The following is a 22,996-nucleotide window of genomic DNA, read 5'->3' as shown; positions in this document are numbered from 1 at the left end:
TAATAATATATACTAGGACACAAAATTTAAATTCGTAATGAATGTGAGAACGTATCTACGTTCGTTTGGTGCCCATGCTCACATTTAATCCATATTATTCTAGTTTATTACTAGATTGCAGGATTTTGTTCGAGGATTTTGATATTTTATAGATGATGACGTCATAAAATATGACGACAGACACAAATCAATACAATAGCTTATAAAAACATCACCAATGTGTATTTCAATGCATAGTAAAAACCTTAGACATGTATGAAACACATATAGGCCAAACCCAAAATGGCCAAAACGGTTAATAAAGAATATGAACATTCGCTAAACTGTGGGAAAACGAACTGATTTAGAAAGCAATATTTGTTACTGTGAGCAAAAATATCATGCTGTAAAACTATAATGAAAATATTATGCTGTAAAATCATTATGAACGAATTCTCCTAAAAGTGGGCTCACTTGAACAAGGCATCTGGTTGTTTTGGGGGGAAACCCCGCACATCATTCACTGACGCTTGTGGATCGATTACTCACAGTCAACACATGTACTCTCTACCTTCCATGTGCAGCTCCCACACACTACCTTTTGACATTTGTCACAAGTGAAGAGCCAACATTTTTTTGTTAATATCTCATCAAATGTTTATAAACATCCATCGAATATTTATAAAATGTAATTAATATGTCAAATATATCAAATGTACATTGTTTTTAACTTGCTAGTCTTTAGGAAGTTACTTTTTTTTTCTTCTTTTCAGTATGCAATAAAAGAAAAAAAAGAAAAAAAGATTAGTGTTACTTACCCAACCAGCTTGTTGGTTTAAAATGGTATTATCCATGTTTTAAAGGTTCTTCGGGAGAATGCGAACAATGTCTATTCATTATCACCTGTTCTAAAACCAGGGCAGGCCAACTCTGTAATTCTCTGCGACTGCCATCTAGTGGTAGCTGCCTGCCTTGCCTTTCAGTTGCGTGTGGATCCTCAATGCTGAAAGTGCGGAAAGAAAGTCTCAAAATCCAAATGAACCGAACAGGATCGACTCGAACAAGGAATCAATAAATGCACGCCTGTCGCCTGATCCACAAATGCACGGATTCCTTTTTGCACGCGGAAATTGTTACACTTTAATACAAAGCAGAACATTTATACTCACAAACATGACTTTATTTGTACAAATTGCTGCACATTTATGTAATTCTTAATTCTACAGACACCGGTTGAAAAGCATTTGTTTCATTGCATAGTGACACACATTTACGAATCGTGTTGACGTTAATGAATAGCACTGGCTTGTTCGTTAGTTTTGTGTGTGTGTGTGTGTGTGTGTGTGTGTGTGTGTGTGTGTGTGTGTGTGTGTGTGTGTGTGTGTGTGTGTGTGTGTGTGTGTGTGTGTGTGTGTGTGTGGTGGAATGCTGTAAACCGCGAAAAGGAAGTCTCAAAATCCAAATGAACCGAACACGATCGATTCGAACAAGATGTCAATAAATGCACGCGTGTCTTCTGATCCACAAATGCACGGATTCATTTTTGCATGAGCAATTTTTGATTTATTAATGAAGAACAGAACATGTTTATTTGCAAACATGTCTGTATTTGTACAAATCGCTGCACAATCATTCAATCCCGAATTCCACAGATTCAAATCAAATGGCATTTGTTTGTGGTTAGTAAAATACATTCACAACATTTATCTAGTACATGCATAATTGTGTGTGCATTCATTAATTATATTGAGATTAAAATCATTCCATACTTTTAGGGCTCAGTAAATTGGTGTATTAGTCTTTGGCAGGCAAGATATGCAACACAACCGCACATATCCTAATAAAGATCAGCCACATTCCTGAAACCTGGGGTCAAAGGCCAAACAAACGCTCAGCTTCTACAATCCACATAACACAGGCATATGCTCTCAGACACACACTCATTCTTTCTTTTGTCTCTCTCTCTTTCTCTCTCACACACACACACACACACACACACATATGCTGTATTTGTTCAAAAGCAATACTGTAATTTAAGTGCTGCATGTGGTGAAACAATTCCATTGCAGTCAAAACAGGGGACTAAACCTGCTTTTGTGCCCTAACTTGAGCACCAGCTATTTTTTGACAGTCTGAGAAGGAAGTGAAGGTTGACTGAGGTGAGCACATTAGCAGTAAATGTTTTTCTCTTGAATGCATCTTGAATAATTATGTGAACTGGGGGCCAAGATCTAAATCTTAAAACTAAAGACAGTGTCTCATGCATCAACAACAAGAAATACAGTGTGGATGGCTTTTTCAGTGTTTAAAAATTATATAAATTCCTCTTTATACAGGAAACAGTGATGAACTTATGACCCTGTGAAGCTTGCCTGCATTGTCTGATAAGTGCAAAATGTCACAAATAATACAGCACTTTTTAAATAAAATAATGTATTTCCTACCCTCTGACATCTTGCTACGTAACTTGGGATTCTATTCAAGTTAGCTTTTCTTTAACCCTAAAATATATTAAGGCATCCAATTTTTTCAAGTCTTTCCATCTGCCATTCCAGGATTTCCTCAATTAAAGTGTCTTTGGTCATGCCAATAAATTGTTTTCACATTTTTGCAGTTTACCATCTCTATATTAAAAATAAATTTGAATTAATACCCTGAGCTTCCATATTTGGGTCTAGAAATATTGTATGTCATTAAATATATACAATGCTAAATCATGTTCAGCTATAGGATATACTGTACATATATAGTAACCAAAGTAAATAGCAAGCCGACATTTAGCAGACACGTTTATCCAAAGCAATTTACATTAAATTTACAGTGAGATCCCCTGGAGCAACTTGAGGTTAGGTACACACACACACACACACACACACACACACACACACACACACACACACACACACACGTTGGTGCAGCTATCCTTATGAGGACTCTCCATAGACATAATTATTTTTATACTGTACGTACTATAGATTCTGTCCCCTAACTCTACCCCTAAACCTAACCCTCACAAAATATGTTCTACATTTTTACATTTTCAAAAAAACATCGTTTTTTGTATGTTTTTTAAGTTATTTTAATTATGGGGACACTAGAAATGTCATCAAAAACCACATTTATAGCATAATACCCTTGTAATTACCAATTTGTAACCTAAAAATTCGTCCTCGTAAACCACCTAAACACACATACACACACACAAATACACAGACACTAAATTATCATTAAAATGCATTTTTATCAGTAATTTACATATATCATTTTGAAAAATATGCTCTTTTTGGATAGGCTGTGGGGATTGAACCGAATGAATGGTGTCCAGAAATCACATAAAGGAGGCATAAAAGGAATCCATCACACTCCAGAGGTTAAATACATATCGTCTGAGGCGATTTGATAGGTGTGGGTGAGAAACAGTTTAATATAAGTCCTTTTTTAACTGTAAATCTACACTTTCACATTCAGCCACCTACTGGTTGATGCTGGTCAAAGGTGGAGATTGATAGTAACAAACGACTTAAATATTGATCTGTTTCTCACCCACACCAATCATATCACCTCAGAATATATGGATTTAACCACTGGAGTCTTATGGATTACTTTTATGCCTCCTTTATGGCATTTTTGGGCCTTCTGAGTTCTGGTCACCTTTCACTTGCATTGTATGGACCTACAGAGATGAAATATTCTTTAAAAAAATCTTTGTTTATGTTCTGCTGAAGAAAGAAAGTCATACACATCTGGGATGGAATGAGGGTGAGTAAATGATAAGAGCATTTTCATTTTTGGGTGAACTAACTAACTAAATTGTAGGCCTACGTGATTTATACAATTTAATCATTTTGAGAGAAAAAGCATCTCCTGCATAAATGTATTAGCCGATTGATTTGAAGAAATAAAAAATTAAATAAATAAAACTTTATAATCTTTAAGAATATGGAGAACATATTTAGCCTGTGCACGACTTATCTGAATGGTATTTAATTGGTTTGGGCTCCTGTAGGCACATTCGCAGTTCTATGAAACATGTCTAAGGTCACTGATCTCTGAGGAGCAAAACACCACATTCTTTTTTGTGTACCCAACAGAGCAGCCCTCCCTGCTCTTTGACTTCTTTGACCATATAAGGCAGGCGATACCATGGCAACCGTGGGCTTGAATAGCTGTGTCAAATCCCTGCGCACCCCCAACACATACGCACTCACACATACACTCACAGGCACGCGGCGGCGCGCGCACTCTACTGGACATTGGCACGATCAGTCTCTTGTCCTCCAGCCCGCGCGACTTTTGCACTTCTCCAGGTAGGAATATTAAAACATTTCCGCTTTTCGCTGCTGTGAACGGTTTGCTAGCTAACGCTTCAGTCCATCAAAATTGAGCAAAAAGACAGTGTTCGCCGAAGTCTCGAATGAGGTACGTCGCTAAAGCTATGGCTCCACCCCTCCCCCTGCTCGATACAGGGGGAAGAGGGCTGGAGCTTAGGCCGCATGTCTGTTGCTGGCTCTCATGAAAAATCAAGAAACGTGCGATTTAGCTCGTGATCACGTCGAAACCATAAGCACGAAATAACGTTTGTGGTTCATCCATGTCGTTTTTTATTTCCACATTTCTGATCACAACAAGCAATTTCACAACAAACAAGCCCTGTGAGTGAACACGTCCTTGAGCAAATAGTTTATTGTAGCTTGGCATTTCTTTTTATACCTATACATTTTAGTATAAGTTTATTTTTTGTATTGGTATTTTTTTTTAAGAGATTATATGTAATAACAATTATGTGTGCTGTATGTAGTTTGTTCTTCATTACTTGGGCTGGCAAGTAATTTGTAAGGGATAGGACATTTTAGTAAACTCTTAAGTAATCAGTTCTGGACAGTAATGTCTCTATTGAAGTCATGATTAAAATATTTCAAATATAGAAATGCGTGCTATAGTTGTTGTAAAGGCCATAATATATACAGCAAAGTATGACTCTGAGGAGACTGGTTAAGCTGTGACTGTTGTACAAGTCTTAAAAGGGTCATGACATGAGAAATACAATTTGCCTTGCTCTTTTCACATGTAAGAGTTCATTGTTCTATAAAACATACTGTAAGTTTCAGAACTTAAAACTTCCTCCTCACTGCAAAAAGAGCATTTGTTGAAACCAAGCTGTCAAAGCAACTTGTTCTCTACTTCCTCCATATTGTGATGCCACACTGTGGTAGACATTTGCATCTGATTGCCTCCACAACAGCACATCAACATCTACTTTACCTTATCAACTCAGTAACCCTGCCCAGTAGCGGTGAGCAGTGAGATGGCAAGGAGATAGAACAGGTAATTCAAGAGCAGAGAGAGAGAATCATAACGGTGGGCATTAACTGTCAAGTTTTTTAAGGCGAAGCAGCACCAAAACCAAGTGTTATGAAAATAATAAAGAAAGGCATGTCATGACTCCTTTAAGAATTATACATTGAGTAACTGTAAGTGAGAGATTGTTTTCTTTCGCAGGTTCTTGATTGAATTGGAAACCAATCATTGAAATAATGTACACCTGGTACAGTATCTGAAGTACTGGTAAAGAAGACGCAACAAAAAGTGAATATGATCAGTCAAGAACACAAAACAGCATGCACAGCCCACTGCCCCAAGACCAAAGTTGACTGACTCAGGACCTGTGTCTGAGCCTCAATGCGTCAGATGAGACGTCGGACAATTTCCAGATTCAGAAGCCTTCATAGCTTTTCTTTTTAAAATACACTGCTATTAAAAAGGTGTCAACGGAAACAGCTTCATTTGGGAGCATATTTCCTCCTTGGTTGGGCTGAGAACTAAGCAATGGCCATGGTGAGAGGAGGATGGGGAGATCCCAATGGGGATACTAATGGACTTGGTGACAAGGGTTATCTGAGGGGAGATGAGGATGATGGGTCAACGCAAGGAGGTGGCAGTGACATGGAGGCCGGGGAGGATGATAAAGGGTGCGTGGTGGACTGTGTGGTCTGCGGTGACAAATCTAGTGGAAAACACTATGGTGTGTTTACCTGTGAGGGCTGCAAGAGCTTTTTCAAAAGAAGTGTCCGACGAAACCTCAACTATACCTGCAGGTAACAGAGAATTTAAACTATATTTATGCATGTGCTAGTTGTAATTGTTAACTTTGTGCTTTTTTATTTCCAGTGAACCTGTATACCATACAGATTGGTGGTTGAACAGATTAACAGAATGTTCATTTTAGTGTGAAACATGAAGCTGTTATGGTTCTTTTCTCAGATCAAATCGGGACTGTCAGATCGACCAACATCATCGCAACCAGTGTCAGTACTGCCGTCTAAAGAAGTGTTTCCGAGTTGGAATGCGTAAAGAAGGTAAATATCTATCTCGCATTACAAAATCAGCCAGGATGGTTCTCAGTCATTATTGGCTTATATCAGTCATACTCAAATGGTAGACCGTGAACGGTGTCCGGACCCAGCAAAGGGTCAATACAGACCGAACGGCACCAAATTTAAAGATATCGAGACATGTATTTCAGACAGCTTTCAGACATTATCGACTGGGTGCCGTTTACCAAGTGCAGTGCAGCCTCTCTCTGTCTCCGGGGCCATGTCCTATCCAATCACGTGCACTTATGCAAATTAGTCCCATGACGAGATCCGCGTCCTATTCAATCATGTGCATTTATGCAAATTAGTCTCGTGAAGAGATCTGCGTCTCATTCAATCACCTAAATGTATGCAAATATCTTCGACAGTGAAAGACAGTGTTGGGACTGGGAGCAAGCAGCACGCAGACACGGAAATACATCCATCGATAGAGTTTGTGAATGTTAGGATGGCTTGTTCAAAGAAAATGAAAGTTGATAGTGAAAATCGCATATTCAAAGCTGAGTGAACCGACAAGTATGCATTCATTCTCCCCACAACAAGTTAAAAACCAGTGACCAGAGTCTGTAGCACTTGTAAAAAGTGCATATGTGAAGTGACACTACGACACGAAACACAGTCATTTCGAGCATACGTATCCCATACGTAAAACACAGAGCTGAGAACTAAAAATATTAATTGTCTCAAATTCCAATAGGAGAGGTCCACCAAAGTTTTTATCCATTCCCTGACAGCCCAAGAACTTGTAATTGAGTGCTCACTGAGAATAGCTTGGGTTTTGGCAAAACACAAAAAGCCATTTACTGGGGGCCTGAGTAGCTCAGCAAGTAAAGACACTGACTACCACACCCCTGGAGTTGCAAGTTTGAATCCAGGGCATGCTGAGTGAATCCAGTCAGGCTTCCTAAGAAACCAATTGGTCCGTTTGCTAGGGTGGATAGAGCCACGTTGGGTTAACCTCCTCATGGTCACTATAATGTGGTTTATATGTGATGTATAATGTGAGTTGTGCATGGATGCCATGGAGAATAGTGTGAAGTCTCCGAGGTAATGCGCTCAACAAGCCACGTTATAAGATGCAGTCTCAGACACTGAGGCAACTGAGATTCCTCAATACGCTACCACGAAGACCTAGAGCGCATTGGGCATTCCAAATATGGGAGAATAGGGGAGGGGAAAAAAGCCATTTATTGACGCAGAGATGGTTAAAGAATGCATGAGTGAAGTTGCTGAGACCTTGCTTTATGGTAAACAAAAAGATGAGCTGAAGTAAAGGATAAAATGGATCCCATTGTCAGATTCCACAATAATGAAAAGAACTGAAATATTACCTGATGTGATTTCACAACTTGATGAGGCCATTCAGAATGCACCATGCATTTCTTTAGCTGTGGATGAATCAACAGATACCATCGATAATGCCCAGCTTCTGGTATTTGTGAGATTCTATGATGAAACAAAGAAGGAATTCTGTGAGGATTTGTTGGGTTTAACAACTTGTGATGCACACACACAAGGAGTGGACATGCTTGAAGCCTTCAAAGGGATGCTGACAAAAAGGGGGATAGATCTGATGTCTGGGGTCTTCATCACCACAGATGGAGCTCCAGCCATGATAGGAAGAGGAAGGGGACTGATTGCACATTTGAAAGAGGACCACCCTGACCTGACATCTTACCATTTGTGCTTGGAAATCAACTGCTGCTGATCATACAGAATCCCTTCTTGGTCACAAATGTCACAGAGTTGTTAGAGGAAGCAAAACAGACCTTCAGATGGGTAAATGTTGCATCACTACAAATGGGGTTGATTGAACTGCAAGAAAATGTGGCTTTGAAAGAGGTTGGTGATTGTGACCCTGTAACTTTCTGGGGAAAGTTGGTATCTGCAGCTGGTTTCACTATTCTAAACAAAATGTTACTACACTTCCTGATCATGTTTTGTTCCACATACTGCTATGAGTCAGTCTTCTCCACATTGAACATTATTAAAACCAAATAATGTACCAGGCTCAGCAATGAACACCTGCATCATTGTCTTAGAATTGCACTCACACCATATTTGCCAAAGTTCAAATTATTGGCAGGAGAAACAAAAGTGTAATTTATCTCATTAGTCATTGATGCAAGTTCCAGAGTGACTGGTGCATGCATGGAAACATCGTCTGTGTATTCAGATTTTCTACTCTTTTGGACTCTCCTTTGTTCTCCATAAAATGTGCTCTTTAGTTTTTATGATTGTATTATTATTCAATTAAGAGATATGCAAAGCCCATGTTCAGTGGCTCACAGTGACTAGAAGGAGGGCATGGCCAGGCCGAGAGGATGCATGTCTGGCACTGAGTTGCCCCAATCAGTGGGAAAGAGAGATAAGGAGGAGCCGGAGAGACCAGAGAGAGAGAGGGAGACACACTGATCTGTTTGTGAATGGGGACATTGACGAATATCCCTTAGTGCCTGTGGCTGTACAATTTCATGGGCAAAAAATATAGAGTAGAGGTGGCAGTTAGTCCTCGACTCACCCATCCGCTGATTTTGGGTACGTATTGGCCGGAATTTCAGTTGTTATTGGGGAGATTATGTGTGGATGGTTCCTGCACCAAAGTGTCTCAGTGTGTGTGTGGTTTGTGATTTGCTTGCTGGGGAGGCAGAGCCGTGGCAGTCTGTGTCAGCTTTGCATCAGGATGAAGTCCCGGCTTCCCCAGCCCTTAGAGGATTCCCTGCTGGGGATTTCCCTCTGGAGCAGATGCTGAACAAGGCCCTTAGGCACGCGGTAAATGTCAGCTGGTGAATCCACCGGCCACTCTAAGAGTGCCTTTGCGCCCACTTCCTATAATTGAGGTCCCCTTCCAAAGAATTTGCAGTGCCTCTACGCAACATTTCAGCACGTGTTGCGGAGGCACTCTTCAGAATCATTTCATGAGTGGGAATTCCAAAGGAAACCCTCACTGATCACAACACAACATAAAACTGCTTTTCAGCATAACCAAAACACACATCGACACACACTCACACAGCTCTGTGTTTCTCCCTCTGTCTCTCTGGCATCTCTGGCTCCACCTTATCTCTCTCTCCTGCTGATTGGGGAAACTCAGATCCAGGCGTACATCCTCACTGCCTGGCCAAGACTTCCTCCTCGTCAAACTATGCAGCCACATTTGTTTAGCAATGCTGTCACAAATGTGCAGTTTATTATGTTTTTGTAAAAAGAGAAACCATACATTTTTATATAATTTCTTTGTTGTACTAATTTTTTTAATTTCTTAGATGCAGCATGTAATAGACAAAGACAAATAGTAATAGCCCACTTACTACACAGCACAGCCTGTACAATGTATATTTTCACAGTGAAAATAAAGAAGTTGTTTGTAATTCATTAAAATGTAATTGATTGGTTTTATTTAATGTATTTATTAATAGTCTGAAAACATTTTATGTAAAAACATGTATCCCAAATCATAATATGGACAATGGTAAGTTTGTTACTATGATGTACTAGAGCACAGATAAATGACAATATGTAGTCAGACTTTTCCCACTTAAAAAATGTGTGTGACTGGACCCTCTCAAATTGTTTTTGAATACCCCTAGCCTATATCAACTCCTGAACTGTGCCCCCTTCTATGTACATTGATTGATGTGTTATCTGGATTTCATCATTGACAATTGCACCTGATCCTGGATTGTTACATTCATGGAAGATCATCTCGGAGTTGCTTTCATTGCAACAAGTCCGTAACCTGCTCAGGAGCAGGTTAATTTAAGGAAACAGGATTGGATTGAGCCTTATAAGCATACGTGATACTGGAAGTCTATCAATGCCACTGCATTATTCTTACAAGAATCATTTAGTATATTTAGCAGTAATTATAAAAATATAAAATAATAATAGTAATATTGTAGTTAATAATAACAGGTAAAGCCTATTTTACTAATTTAGAGGTACAGCTTTAGTGTTGAGGGAGTTATTTTATTTTTATTGGTATAACATAAGCATAATATAATATACATCGATCCACCACAAAATTTTATTGGGGGGGTTCCAATTTGGAATGCCCAATTCCCAATACACTTTTAAGTCTTTGTGGTTGCGTAGTGACTCGCCTCAATCCGGGTGGCGGAGGACAAATCCCATCTGCCTCCGCGTCTGAGACCATCAACGCGCAAATCTTATCATGTGGCTTGTTGTGCGCGTTGCCACGAAGACATAACCCGTGTGGAGGCTTCATGCCATCCACCGTGGCAACCACGCTCAATTCACCATGCGCCCCACCTAGAACGAACCACATTATAGTTACCACGAGGAGGATACCCCATGTGACTTTTCCCTCCCTTGCAACTGGGCCAATTTGGTTGCTTAAGAGACCTGGCTGGAGTCACTCAGCACGCCCTGGGATTTGAACTAGCGAACTCCAGGGGTGGTAGCCAGCATCTTTACCACTAAGCTACCCAGGCCCCCGATAAACCACAACATTAAAACCACCTGCCTAATATTATGTAATTGCATTCTGTGATACTTTTCTTCTCACCACAATTGTAAAGAGCAGTTTTCTGAGCTACCTTAGACTTTTGGGGCTTTTCCATTGCACGGTACAACTCGACTCTGCTTGCTTTTTGTGGGTTTTCCACTGTGGATAGTACCTGGTACTTTTTTTTTTAATACCACCTCGGTCGAGGTTCCAAGCGAGCCAAGCCTATACTAAACGTGACGTCAAAACTCTGCAGATCACTGATTGATCATAGAGAATAGTCACTAGTAGCATCACTGGATTTTCGACACGGGACATCAACCCGCTAGTTTTAAAGTTAGCTACAGCGATAGCAGTAATTCTTCACGCAACTTTCGAATTGTAAATGGCTGTGTGCGAAACCACGCCGTGGTCAATAAACGAGGTGCAGTCGTTCCTCTCGTTAGCGACGAATGAAACGAAAATGTCTTTCAGGAAGTGTCTCAGCTGTTGACTGCACAGTAGAGAAATGGCTACCACCGGACCTACCAACAGTGTAGGGAAAAGTAAAAAAAAAACTTAAAAAAAACTTAAACGTGACTACAGAACCATCAAGGAAAAAGTGAAAGTGGTTTGACCAAATGTATGCTATCAAGACCGGCAAGCAATGGGAGGGAGAGTGCCCTGGACTCAGCCATGGCTGGAGTCCACGATGGAGGGTGGTAGGTTAACTCAATACTCTGCTTGAAAGCTTCACTTTTTTAGTTGACCAGCTACTGGAAAGCTTGCTTCTAAAACAACCAGGCCAATTTAACTGTTACACTTGTGTAAAATCACCATGCAACAACTGCTTTATGCAGCACAATGAGTGTAGTACTCCCCTTTCCAGCAAGGAAGGCACAGGAGAAAATTGGAGCAGGTTCAAGGTTAGTCGTTTAATTTCTCACAAACACGGCTCCATGGCCACACAGTAAATTAGTATCACAATTCAGCTTCACAACACTAAGGCTTCAGGGCCACACAGTGAATAAGCTTTTAGGCAGTCGGTACAACAGTCAGCTCCATTCTGGCTTGCTCTCACTCTCTTATGCCGCTCTCCCCGTGTTCACTGTAATCAGAAACAGGTGTTAGGCATAATTTAGCTCAGGTGTAAGCGCACTTACCGCTCTTTCTCCCTCTAGACAGACGCTCGACCACGCCCCGCTGCCACAATGAGCTAGTAGCTAACAGCTAGTGGTCGTGTTATTGTTTATTGTTTGGTGTCGCATTTAAGATGATGTCACGGCAGTAGAGTCGGCGCAAGTATGATGATCAGCCTATAATCCCACCCACGTTGAGGCGGCACTAAACAGCAGTGGAAAAGCAAGCTCAGAAAAGTAAAGCGAGTAGAGTCGAGTCAAACCATAACATGCAGTGGAAAAGTACCATTTGTCAGTTCAAACAAGTGTGGCCATTTTCTGTTGAACTCTCTTATCAACAAAGCACCTTCATCCACAGAGCTGCCGCTCACTGGATGTTTTTTGTTTTTGGCATCATTCGGAGTAAATTCTAGAGACTGTTGTGTGTGAAAATCCCAGGAAATCAGCAGTTACAGAAATACTCATACCAGCCCAACTGGCACCAACAATCATGCCACGGTCCAAACATTAACTGAAGCTCCTGACTCCGAATGGTGCCAAAAACAAAAGACATCCAGTGAGGGGAAGTGCTGCTGACAGAAATGCCTTGTTGATGAGAGAGGTCAACAGAGAATGGCCAGACTGGTTTGAACTTATAAAGTCTACGGTAATTTGGATAACTGCTCTGTACAATTGTGGTGAGAAGAAAAGAACTCTGAGATGCAGGTTGCCGCTGTTTTGGTGGCACGAGGGTTACCTACAAAATATTTGGCAGGTGGGTTTAATGTTGTGGCCACCAGTGCATCTATATCTTTCATAATATATGGAGCCAGTTTGTTTTATTCATTACTGTAAAAAAAAAAATAGCTGTCAACAGAATAAAACAGGCCTGTTCCTGATTAATCTAATGAAAAAAATTAACCCTTAAAAATGTCAAATTCAGTAAATGTTACATGTACTGTTTTTTTTTTTTTTTACACATTTGAAAACTCCAGTTTGAAAAACCCTGCTCTAGAATGTGGTGTTTCCAGTTTCCTTTTTTCCCCAAGGAAATTGTTGAGCTATTCTGTCCTTGTGCAATCAGTAATTAAATGTTTCTAATCCTTTAGGCCAGTCCTCTGACTCCGCCTGATGTCCTATGCTGAGGGTTAGCAAAGGACAGGAACTTTTGCCTCATTTATCAAATGTTTCAATTCCATCACAACTCTGCCTCTCTCTTCCCTAATTTTCCTTTAGCAGTTCAGCGTGGTCGCATCCCACCTTCGCATTCTAATCTCAGCCCATCCACAACTCCAGTGGGCGGTAACGCTGGAAGCGGTGTGAATGAGTTCTACAATGGGCAGCCAGTGTCTGAGCTTATCTCCCAGCTTCTACGGGCTGAGCCTTACCCCAACAGCCGCTACAGTCACCAGTACAGCCAGCAGATGCAGGGGGGTGGTGGATCCTCCATGGGCATCGACAGCATCTGTGAGCTCGCTGCCAGACTCCTGTTCAGCACCATCGAATGGGCCCGAAATATTCCTTATTTCCCTGAGCTGCCTGTATCTGAGCAGGTGGCCCTGCTGCGGCTCAGCTGGAGTGAACTGTTTATTCTAAACGCAGCTCAATCTGCCCTGCCACTGAACATGGCCCCGCTGCTCGCTGCCGCAGGCTTTCACTCCTCTCCTATGTCTGCTGAAAGGGTGGTGTCCTTCATGGACCAGGTGCGTGTTTTTCAGGACCAAGTGGAGAAGCTGACCCGCTTGCAAGTGGATTCAGCAGAGTACAGCTGTCTCAAGGCCATAGCTCTCTTCTCACCAGGTGAATTAACCAAAGGACTCTGATAAGCTGCATTTACTCTGACACAATCAGATCTGATTCACCGAAACATTTATGTTAAATGTAAAATGGTTAAGAATAGTGATGGCAGGCTAGTTTCTATTGTAATACTAGCTCCCCCTTCTGGGTAACACATTAGCAATCTGTTTTCCCCTTTGTTTCCTAAATGTATTGTGAAACTCTTTTAAGAAAATAAAAAGAAAGAAGAAACTTGTAAGGGCTAAAACAAAACCTTATCACCACTTAAGTTTATAAAATAATACTAATGAATAAAAATCCTTAACTCTTTCCCCATTTCAGACAAAAAGCTGATAAAAAGGCATGTTTATGTCTGATATTTTGAGCTTCTCAATACTCCACTTCTTCATGTTTGAGACGATCGCAGTCTGTTTCTTTGATCAAAGAGTTGCGTACTCTTTCAAAACATGTGGAGGGGTCTTCCTTACCTTATAACACCTAAAACACGGAAACCCGGAAAATTCCGTGTTTGGCGGGGAAGCGTTTTTTCATAAAACACGGAAAATTCCGTGTTTGGCGGGGAAAGAGTTAAAGGGATAGTTTTTCTCTTCCGTGGAGCACAAAAGGAGATTTTAGGCAGAATGATAGAGTCAGTCACTATTCACTTTCAATACATCTTTTTTTCCATACAATGAAGGTGACTGGGGCTGTCACTCCCTTTAAAAATAAAAATAATTTTCTCACCCTTATGCCATTCCAAACCTGTCATGACTTGATTTACTTTTGTGGAACGCAAGGAGAAATTTTGATAAATGCTGACACTGCTTCTTTTATAAGGTTACTGATATGACTGAACTCTTCATCTAACATGATTGGTCATGATTTTATACATAATGTTTCAAAATTATTATCAAATTCTATTATCAAAAAATGACTGTGTGCACCTTTAGGCCCAGCTATACTTCCTGATTGGATTGTGCCCAGTTGACCGCGTTGCCTTTTAAAGTGTACTATTTTGACAGTGAGAGAATACAAATGCATTTGATGCATTTGCACTACGACTGCTTTGTGATATTCTTTTAGTAAAAATAAACCTAGGCCACATGCAGACAGTCCACAGACAACCGAAGGATACTTTGGCCTTTATTCTCAAACATTCTGCCTAGCGTATCCTTTTGTGTTCCACGGAAGAGAGAAATTCACATGGGTTTGGAATAAAATGAATATGAAAAAATTATGACGGGAGTCAGGACTTTCATTTTTGGGTAGCTATACCTTTAACAGCCTTGTAAAATCATTTAACTGTCCTCTGCCATTAATATCTGGTTTCTCTGTATGTCTGTTGTTAGATGCATGTGGACTGACAGACCCAGCTCATGTTGAAAGCCTCCAGGAAAAAGCTCAGGTGGCCCTGACCGAGTATGAACGCATGCAGTATCCCGGGCAGCCCCAGCGATTTGGGCGGCTGTTACTGCGCCTGCCCGCTTTGAGAGCGGTGCCCGCCAACCTCATCTCTCAGCTCTTCTTCATCCGGCTCGTGGGGAAGACGCCTATCGAGACGCTTATCCGTGATATGCAGCTCTCTGGCAGCTCCATCAGTTGGCCCTATGTACCTGGACAGTAATCATTATCAGATGTGACCACAGAGCCAGTCAGCCACCAGACTACTTTAGCAAACTACTGGAAGTCTCTGGTTCCCTCTCTGATATAAATTTTTATTTTTTGGCATTCCTGCATTCACGTCTGATATTGGCTGTATGACCAAATGCAACTGGGTCATACATTGGGAATCATCAATTCACTAATATGTTGCAGATGGCTTGATCAATGTTCTGTGAACTGTTTTAAGATGCAACGGCATTGTCAAAGTTTGATAAAAAAAAATTATAATGAAATATTTGAGGACTGTTTGTAATCTCCCTGCCAAAGGTAAGATTTTAGGTTCAGATTTATAGTGAGTTATTTAGTGGAAAATGGTTGAAGAATAAAACATGGTCAGTATATGTGTCATACAGCTAGCCATTTTTAGAATTTCAGAAGTTTATATCAAATAAAATCATTTGGGTGTGAATATGAAATTTACCCTAATGATATCAAAGTCACCCACCACTCCCACCCCACATACTCAACTTTGCTCTTATGTACCAGAAACTGGGAAGAGGAAAATGGACATGACATCCCAAAAGAACGCAATCTGTTGACCATATCTTTGAAGGTCCAAAAGACATAAAAGTAAACCATAATACTCCAGTGGTTAAATCCATATTTTCAGAAGCGATATGATAGGTGTGGGTAAGAAAAATATCAATGTTTAAGTCCTTTTTTATTGTAAATCTACACTCTAAATTTCACATACTGGTGTTGAAGTGACTCACGTTCAGTCAACTACTGGTTGGGGCTGGTCAAAGGTGGAGATTTATAGTAAAAAAGGACTTAAATATTGATCTGTTTCTCACACACACACCTATCAAATTGCTTCAGAAGACATTAATTTATCTACTGGAATATTATTGATTACTTTATGCTGCCATTCACTTGTATTGTTTGGACCAACAGAGCTGAAATATCTTTCAACAAATCTTCGTTTGTGTTCAGCAGTAGAAAGAAACTCATACACATTTGGGATGGCATGAGGGTGAGTAAATGATGAGAGAATTTTCATTTTTGTTTGAACTACCCCTTTAAGGCATTTGTTTTACCACAGTGATGGGATATGTTTTTAGTTATTTTACCCTATATAATGCAATTCTTTGAAAGATTGAAATTTACTAAAGTTGAAACAACCATTTTATAAAATAATTGCAAACTGTATTTGCTGTTTAAATGCTTTCTTGGCTCAAGACTTACCTCGTCATGAATGTTTATTTCTTTGATCATCTCATTTTGCATTTTAGATGACAAATGAAGTAGTCATGTATTTTTCAGATCTAAAAACCAGTGAATCTTTTCCACATGGAAGTATTATTCATACTCATACAGAATACTGTATTGTTGTCATTGATCATACATGGTTTCTGCTCTTCTTTTTGTTTTGCTTTTTAGACTTTAAACAGTTAATTATAAACTGGTAATGACATTACAACATTGTTAACCAAAAAAGTACCTCTATTGTCTGAGACATAAATGGACGATCAAGTGGTGGTTGATCGAAAATGTATCAATTTGAAATTGTGTCAACACACCTGAGCTGCTCACTTTAAACTAAAGAGGAGTGATTGGATATATCAGTATGTTATTTTAGTGATACGAAGGCTGATTTTGGCTAGAAATTGTTACTGCTTTTTTTTTTTTTTAGAACAGGGCTCTGGTGTGTATGTTTCACATGTGACCGCATGTGGCATTAGCTCTTGTTGTGAGATGTAATTTTCCTAGCCTTATCATACATCTGAATAACTAATATTACCTCATATTTAGGCCTTGAAAAATAACAGGCGGTCTAATATACAAACACATTCAACTGCAACATGTACAGTTTTAATTTTAATATCTTTGTGTTTTTAAATACTTGTGTATGACAGGTTGATTAAATATTAGTATCATACATGGTTGTAATTGTGATAGAATTTTTGTCCATTCCCTATCAAGTTTCAAAGAAAAGAAAAACAAATACACAGTTGTTTCAAGTAGTCTTTGTAAGTGCAAGGAAAACTGGTTTCCATTTCATAAGATGATTACAATATTTACAAAACCTGTGGCAACTTAACAGAAAAAACTCATTCAGCACGGTTTTAGAATGGTGAGTAATATTTTTAACATATTCGTCTCTATAAAGTTTTATAATAATAAAAAAGTGACTTATACCTGTGTATACACCCAGGTTTGGCAAGGGCGTGTTTTTAGACAAAGAAATCCTGAGGATCGGCACCAAAAGCCTTCTCTTTCCTTGTGAAACCTCGATCATAATTTTTGACCAATTGCTTGATATGAAACAGTATTTGCATCTTTGGTTCTTACACTGGTGCTTCTTGCTGTTGTATTGGTGAGAGTAGAGAACAAAAGTGAACATTAGTGATCCACAGACAAAAAATATGAAATGACAAACACTTTGATAGTGGCAAATATTGACCACTAGCCCATAATTCTGATCTGTAATGCAGTTATGTTTACTTGCTTTCAGATTTTGGGTCGATTATATTCCTCAGCTACAGCCTGTGATGCAGAGGATACATTGTTTAGTTATGGGACATATTGAGTTTTCATATGAAATGCTGTCATACAGACTTCTAATCCTACAGTACTTTATGCCAAAATCTTGCTGCCTACCTGAAACTTGGAAAGTGGACACCTCGTGCAGGGTGTCCAGCTCTCTGCTAGGTTCATTCATTTGGCCACAGATATCATCCATTTCTGCACAGAGATTCTTGTATACAGCCAGGGTGACATCAAATTTGTTCTTGCACTGTTCATCTGTTGTAAATTCTGAATAAGAGCTATAGAAAAAACGTAACAGTATCTTGCTAAATAAATCTTTTTCTACTATGTAATTAGACATCCATTTTTAAATGTTCAACAAGCACATATGGGTGTTGGGTTTGAGTGTCCACATACATTTGGCCAAATTGTGTAAACTCAGTAAGTCTCAACAGAGTTAGCACTTTCTGATCAGCACTATATGGTGCATCTAAAAGAATTTGTAATTTTTCCTCAATTGCTTTTTTACTTCTAATTAAATTAATAGTAATTTTGAAACATATAATATCATGAGCACTCACAAAAGATGAAGTCTCTAGTCATACAAGTAACCTAATAAAAGCTTCTATATGGGGCACGGTCCCCTCATGGGGACTGCCATGTTAGGATCACATGACCAGCTGAATACTACTTGCACTCATTAATCACCCTGTTATTGGACACTTTTACTCATGGATTTAATTAATCATGGCTGACTGAATTTATACAGTGGCATTGGTATCTGAAAACTATTGTGTTTGAATGATACAGCATCTGCCCCTAAGTATCAGTAGAAGTCCAAGATGACACAGTAAAAAAATGACTGCACTTTTAATTTCAAGGAGGGTTCATTTGAAACTCACCCCTCCATCCCATGCCTGTCTAATTCATTGTCCATTTCTCCACCAATTGTGTACCCTGTCTCACAGAGAACATCCTCAACTTCAAAGATGTCCAGCTTCTCCTGCTCCGATGTGCTCTGCACTTCAATTTCCTCCACAGGGCTGGAGATCATCCATTGATTCCAGTACAATGGTATTCTCAGAACATCTTAAAAACAAAGTCCCATAAAAAAATAAAAAGTGTGAGCATTTGTGCTTGTGGGGGTGTATTGAGTGCTTATCTGGAACAGATTGTGCACAAGTGTTAACAGAGCCAAAGAACCACAGAACAACATGTATTAAATCTATTTAGAAAAGGTCAGACTACTGCTGAATGACCCAAGCTACAGCACCGCAAAATAATATAATAATAATGTCTCTAACAAAACAAAAATAAGATATTAAGTCTTGTTTTACAATTAAATCTAACTAAGTTTATTGAATTATTATAAATTATAATATATATATATATATATATTAAGATTTCTATGAAAACAAGACTTAATATCTTATGTTATTTTACTTCAGAAGAATTATATGATTTGCTAAATGTGTTTATTTTATTATTTATTTATTTTGCTATGTAAAGAAACACTTCACTTACTGATGGGAAACCAGACCAGAAAACAATCTGAGATACCATCACGGAGATCTTTGAACAATACTGTATCTTAAAACCTTAAGAGACCACTTAGAGGCTTTGCATCACACAATCCACCAAAGCATTGTAAATCCATCACACCACAATTATCCCACCCTCAAGCATGTGCACAATTTCCTCTTACACAGCGTAATTATTTCAGGATACTGTCAGGATACACACATGACACTGGCCCGTTTCAAAAATACCTGAGTGTATTGTCTTAACAATATGCTGCTGATAAACAACATGTTAATTTCCAAGAACTATAAAATGACACAGTTTGTAGAGCAGTCTCACCTCAACGTGAACCGAATAACATGTGCTTTACTGATAATGAGTAGATGGCGTGCAAGCGACCTCCAGGATAGTGTCTTTTAGCCAAAATAAATAAAAATGCAATGTTGCAATGAATGTTGTGTTGTGTCTGTATGAAAATGATTGGTATTCAACTATGTACTTGTTTCTGATAATTACTCCAGATGCTATTGCTAACTTGTAACATGTAGATGCCTATTAGAAAGAAGCTACAACAAAAGTACATTTGGATGAAAATATCAGTGACTTACTATCCAAGCTGTCATCTATATGTTTAAAAACAACAGGGAACGGCAGGTATCAACTAAGTAGTAATTTATATTCAGTTGTATCAGGTCTGTGCTCCATCTTATTATTGTGACACAAAAACAATGCAAATCATACCAGTGATTTCATTGTACTGCATTGGTGTTTGAGTATTGCATGGGAAGGCTACACTAGTTTTCACTATTAGTGGTGCACTAAAATGTAACTAATGAGGCCCACAGTTCAAACTCATAGAGTATTCATGTGGTAAAGGTCTATTAAAACCTTATCATGAATTGCTTGCCTACTTAACTAGTTTCAGCCTTGTGATTTTAGACACTTGCAACTACTTCACTAGTTAATGAATAGTCAGAGGGAAACTGGGTGTGCTGAAGGACATACCTTATGCATTATATCTTTTTCAAAACATATTGCCACAAGGGGAAAACAATATCACAACTATAGAAGATGTGGTTCGCTATCCTACAAACATAACACTTTATAATCCATAATCCTAAAGCAGGACTTTAATCCTCTGACCCAAATCTTACTTCTCTAATACTAATAATATTAATTAAATGATTCATGGTGTTTTACATGTATTATCAGCTTTAAATGTTTAAATGAAAAATGCTCCATAAAATACATATCCGGATGTTCTGGATGAAAACTGGATGTTCATAGCAAGGACCTAAATAATTCACGTATGAACTAACTCAGTCTTGGCTCCTTTCTGTTCTGAGGACAGGTGGTTCCTCCAAGTAGATATTAGGTTTATCATGACGCCAAATTTTGCTTTGAGTTTTATTGGTAAAATGGACTGCAACAACCAGACCACAAATCAGTGCCACCGCCTAAAATTAGGAGGACAAACAAAGAAAAAACAAGCTAAAAGTTATTGTTCATTGTAAGTTCATGATACTGCAAGCATTAACTAGCACTGATGTATAGAACCTTCCTATTAAGTGCAGAATTAGATTTTTTTTAAATACTAACTTCTTCAGGATCCATAAAGCAGTAGTGATACAGATATCGATTAAAGAAGATGTCTCTAATGAGGCATAATACATCATTAAAATGGGGATGTACATAATATTTTGTGAACTCTGGGCTGTGGGATTCACCTCTATCATAAAAATGAGGTCTATAATACACTGAAGAATTGCTAGAACCACATTCACCAAGAAAACTCTCAGGTCAAATTTTGTTGTTGTTTTTTAGCGTACGCACTTTACCTTAGAGAAACTAATCACTAAGATGGCCAAGGGCACAACAAAATTAATGGCTGCCATTGAGATCATGGCTGACTTTGCTGAGTATGGTGTCATGTAAGAGCTTTTATTTCCGTAAGTTCCTCCACAGTACCCCGACCCGATACCCACGCCCATGCCAAAGCCCTCAGAGCCATCAACGTAAGCCCAGACACTGGCCTCAAAGCCATGCATTTCTATTCGTAACTAGAGTAGAAGCAACACAGGTTAAATAATAAAACACAGCAATGCAGTCAATCCCTCCATAATTTTCACAATGCCAGGTGGGGAAAACCATCTGTAGAAATGCTAAGGGCTTCCCTCCATTTGAGGAGCATTAGTCTCTGCAGAGTCTAAGTCATACTCGCTCCTCTGTGTGTTGAAAGTTCTGGATGTGTAGATGTTTGATGGGGCGATGTAGTGTTGACTGTACTGAGGTGGGCTGTCATACTGCTGTGTTCCATCCATGATTTATCAGAGAGAGAATAACATGAGATTACATTTACCATGAGCCTGAGATTATTGTAACCACCTAGAAACATTGCCAGTCATACATTCTTCTGTGACTGATAACATCCCAGCTGAAAAGTCCAGTAGACCTATGCTGATTATTAGTGGACTAGCATGGCCAATCTGTTTACCAGCATGAAATGCTGGTCAACCATTAAGCATGAAACTCCAGCATCCAAGACAGACTGATCACACTGTGAATTCTAAACTAGAGTTCCCCTTCTGTCGCTCTCTCCACGTTGTGTCAGAGAAGCGACACTAGGGGTCTCTCTTGAGCGCCGATATTCACCTCTGAACTATGAAAAAAGGCCAATGAGAGTTGGCACCCAGTATTTGCATGTCCCGCCCCCGGACATACGGGTATTTAAGCGCCGCAAATACGGGAGTTCATTCAGAAAATTTCTTCGGAGCCGATGGTCGTGCATGCAGTCTGCTGTGAGTTACACACCAAGTTCCTGTTTTAATCCTCTGACGCTCTGCATGCTGTTGGATCTGACGGCGCATAACAGCGGCTTTCTCATTCGTGCACAGCTGTGCATTCTTGCCCCTGGGCGCTTCAACAGCGCAGACAACTCGAAAGAGTTATTCTAAAAGAGTGAATTTCGCTCTAAAAGAGCAAAACACAGCGGCGTTGAATGTCCTTCTCAGGACCCGTCTTTTTAAAGATGATTTTCCGCCTCTGTGTAGTTTCTGGATGCGTTGATTCTCCCCACCTCTGACGGCCATAAAAACTGCCTTGCATTCCTGGGTTGCGATCACACGCAGGCAGCGTTTTTATGAATGGTCTATGTTTTCAGTACGAGAACATAGCCATGACAACATTGCGGTCGTAGGCTTTTTCTTGTAGTGATAAAAAAGCCGCTTCAGCCGCCCCCACGCGCCTCGCCTCCTTCCTACGGGATTGAGGCAGGCGCCGCTGGCGATGAAAACGATCTGGGGACAGTGACGGGCTCCGTTTCGCCGGGTGAACCCCCTCGAAACCCCCCGCCTCCCCGGCATGCTTGCCTGCTTCCCCCAGCTTCCTCGCTCCTCCGCTCTCGCTACCCTCGGTGGTAGAACGGACCCAGACCGCTCCCCCCTGCACGCCATGGCCCCCTCCTGCAAGTCCACCGGGCCAGGGCACTTCAAAATCTGCACTTGGGTGGTCCTGTTCTTGACGTGCTGCAGGAATTGCACTCAAACAGGCGATGGCCACTCCGTGGTCCAGAAACGCAACGATGGACAGGCAGTATGGGAGGCAGACAAAGCACGCTTTCTCAAACGCCCCCGTCTCCCAGCTCCGTCCAT

At 39.9% G+C, this 22,996-nt stretch overlaps 1 protein-coding gene and 1 pseudogene across 2 annotated transcripts; one reads left to right on the top strand and one right to left on the bottom strand.

Moving 5' to 3' along the window:
* Positions 1 to 4,186: 4,186 nt before the first annotated feature.
* On the top strand, positions 4,187 to 17,232 carry LOC127645484 (nuclear receptor subfamily 2 group F member 6-like). Of its 2 annotated transcripts, none has more exons than XM_052129122.1 (5): positions 4,187 to 4,286; positions 5,479 to 6,074; positions 6,241 to 6,335; positions 13,158 to 13,718; positions 15,044 to 17,232. In XM_052129122.1, the coding sequence occupies exons 2-5, from the start codon at positions 5,806 to 5,808 to the stop codon at positions 15,316 to 15,318; spliced, it is 1,200 nt and encodes a 399-aa protein (XP_051985082.1). In that variant the 5' UTR covers positions 4,187 to 4,286; positions 5,479 to 5,805; the 3' UTR covers positions 15,319 to 17,232. The 2 variants fall into 2 exon arrangements, with proteins under 2 accessions (XP_051985082.1, XP_051985081.1); XM_052129121.1 differs by having other exon boundaries at positions 13,155 to 13,718.
* Positions 17,233 to 17,468: 236 nt separating this feature from the next.
* Positions 17,469 to 21,667, bottom strand: LOC127645684 (occludin-like; annotated as a pseudogene).
* Positions 21,668 to 22,996: the final 1,329 nt, after the last annotated feature.

This window comes from Xyrauchen texanus, chromosome 6 (genome assembly GCF_025860055.1).
Source record: "Xyrauchen texanus isolate HMW12.3.18 chromosome 6, RBS_HiC_50CHRs, whole genome shotgun sequence".
Classification (NCBI taxonomy): Eukaryota; Metazoa; Chordata; class Actinopteri; order Cypriniformes; family Catostomidae; genus Xyrauchen; species Xyrauchen texanus.
This window is presented reverse-complemented; position numbering and strand designations above follow the sequence as displayed.

What these genes read in the sequence shown, in the direction of transcription:
- LOC127645484 (XM_052129121.1), top strand. Translation starts at nt 5,806, where the DNA reads ATGGCCATGGTGAGAGGAGGATGGGGAGATCCCAATGGGGATACTAAT. An exon ending in AACCTCAACTATACCTGCAG is followed by an intron (nt 6,075 to 6,240) that starts GTAACAGAGAAT and finishes TTCTTTTCTCAG; the next exon opens with ATCAAATCGGGACTGTCAGA. An exon ending in CATAGCTCTCTTCTCACCAG is followed by an intron (nt 13,719 to 15,043) that starts GTGAATTAACCA and finishes GTCTGTTGTTAG; the next exon opens with ATGCATGTGGACTGACAGAC.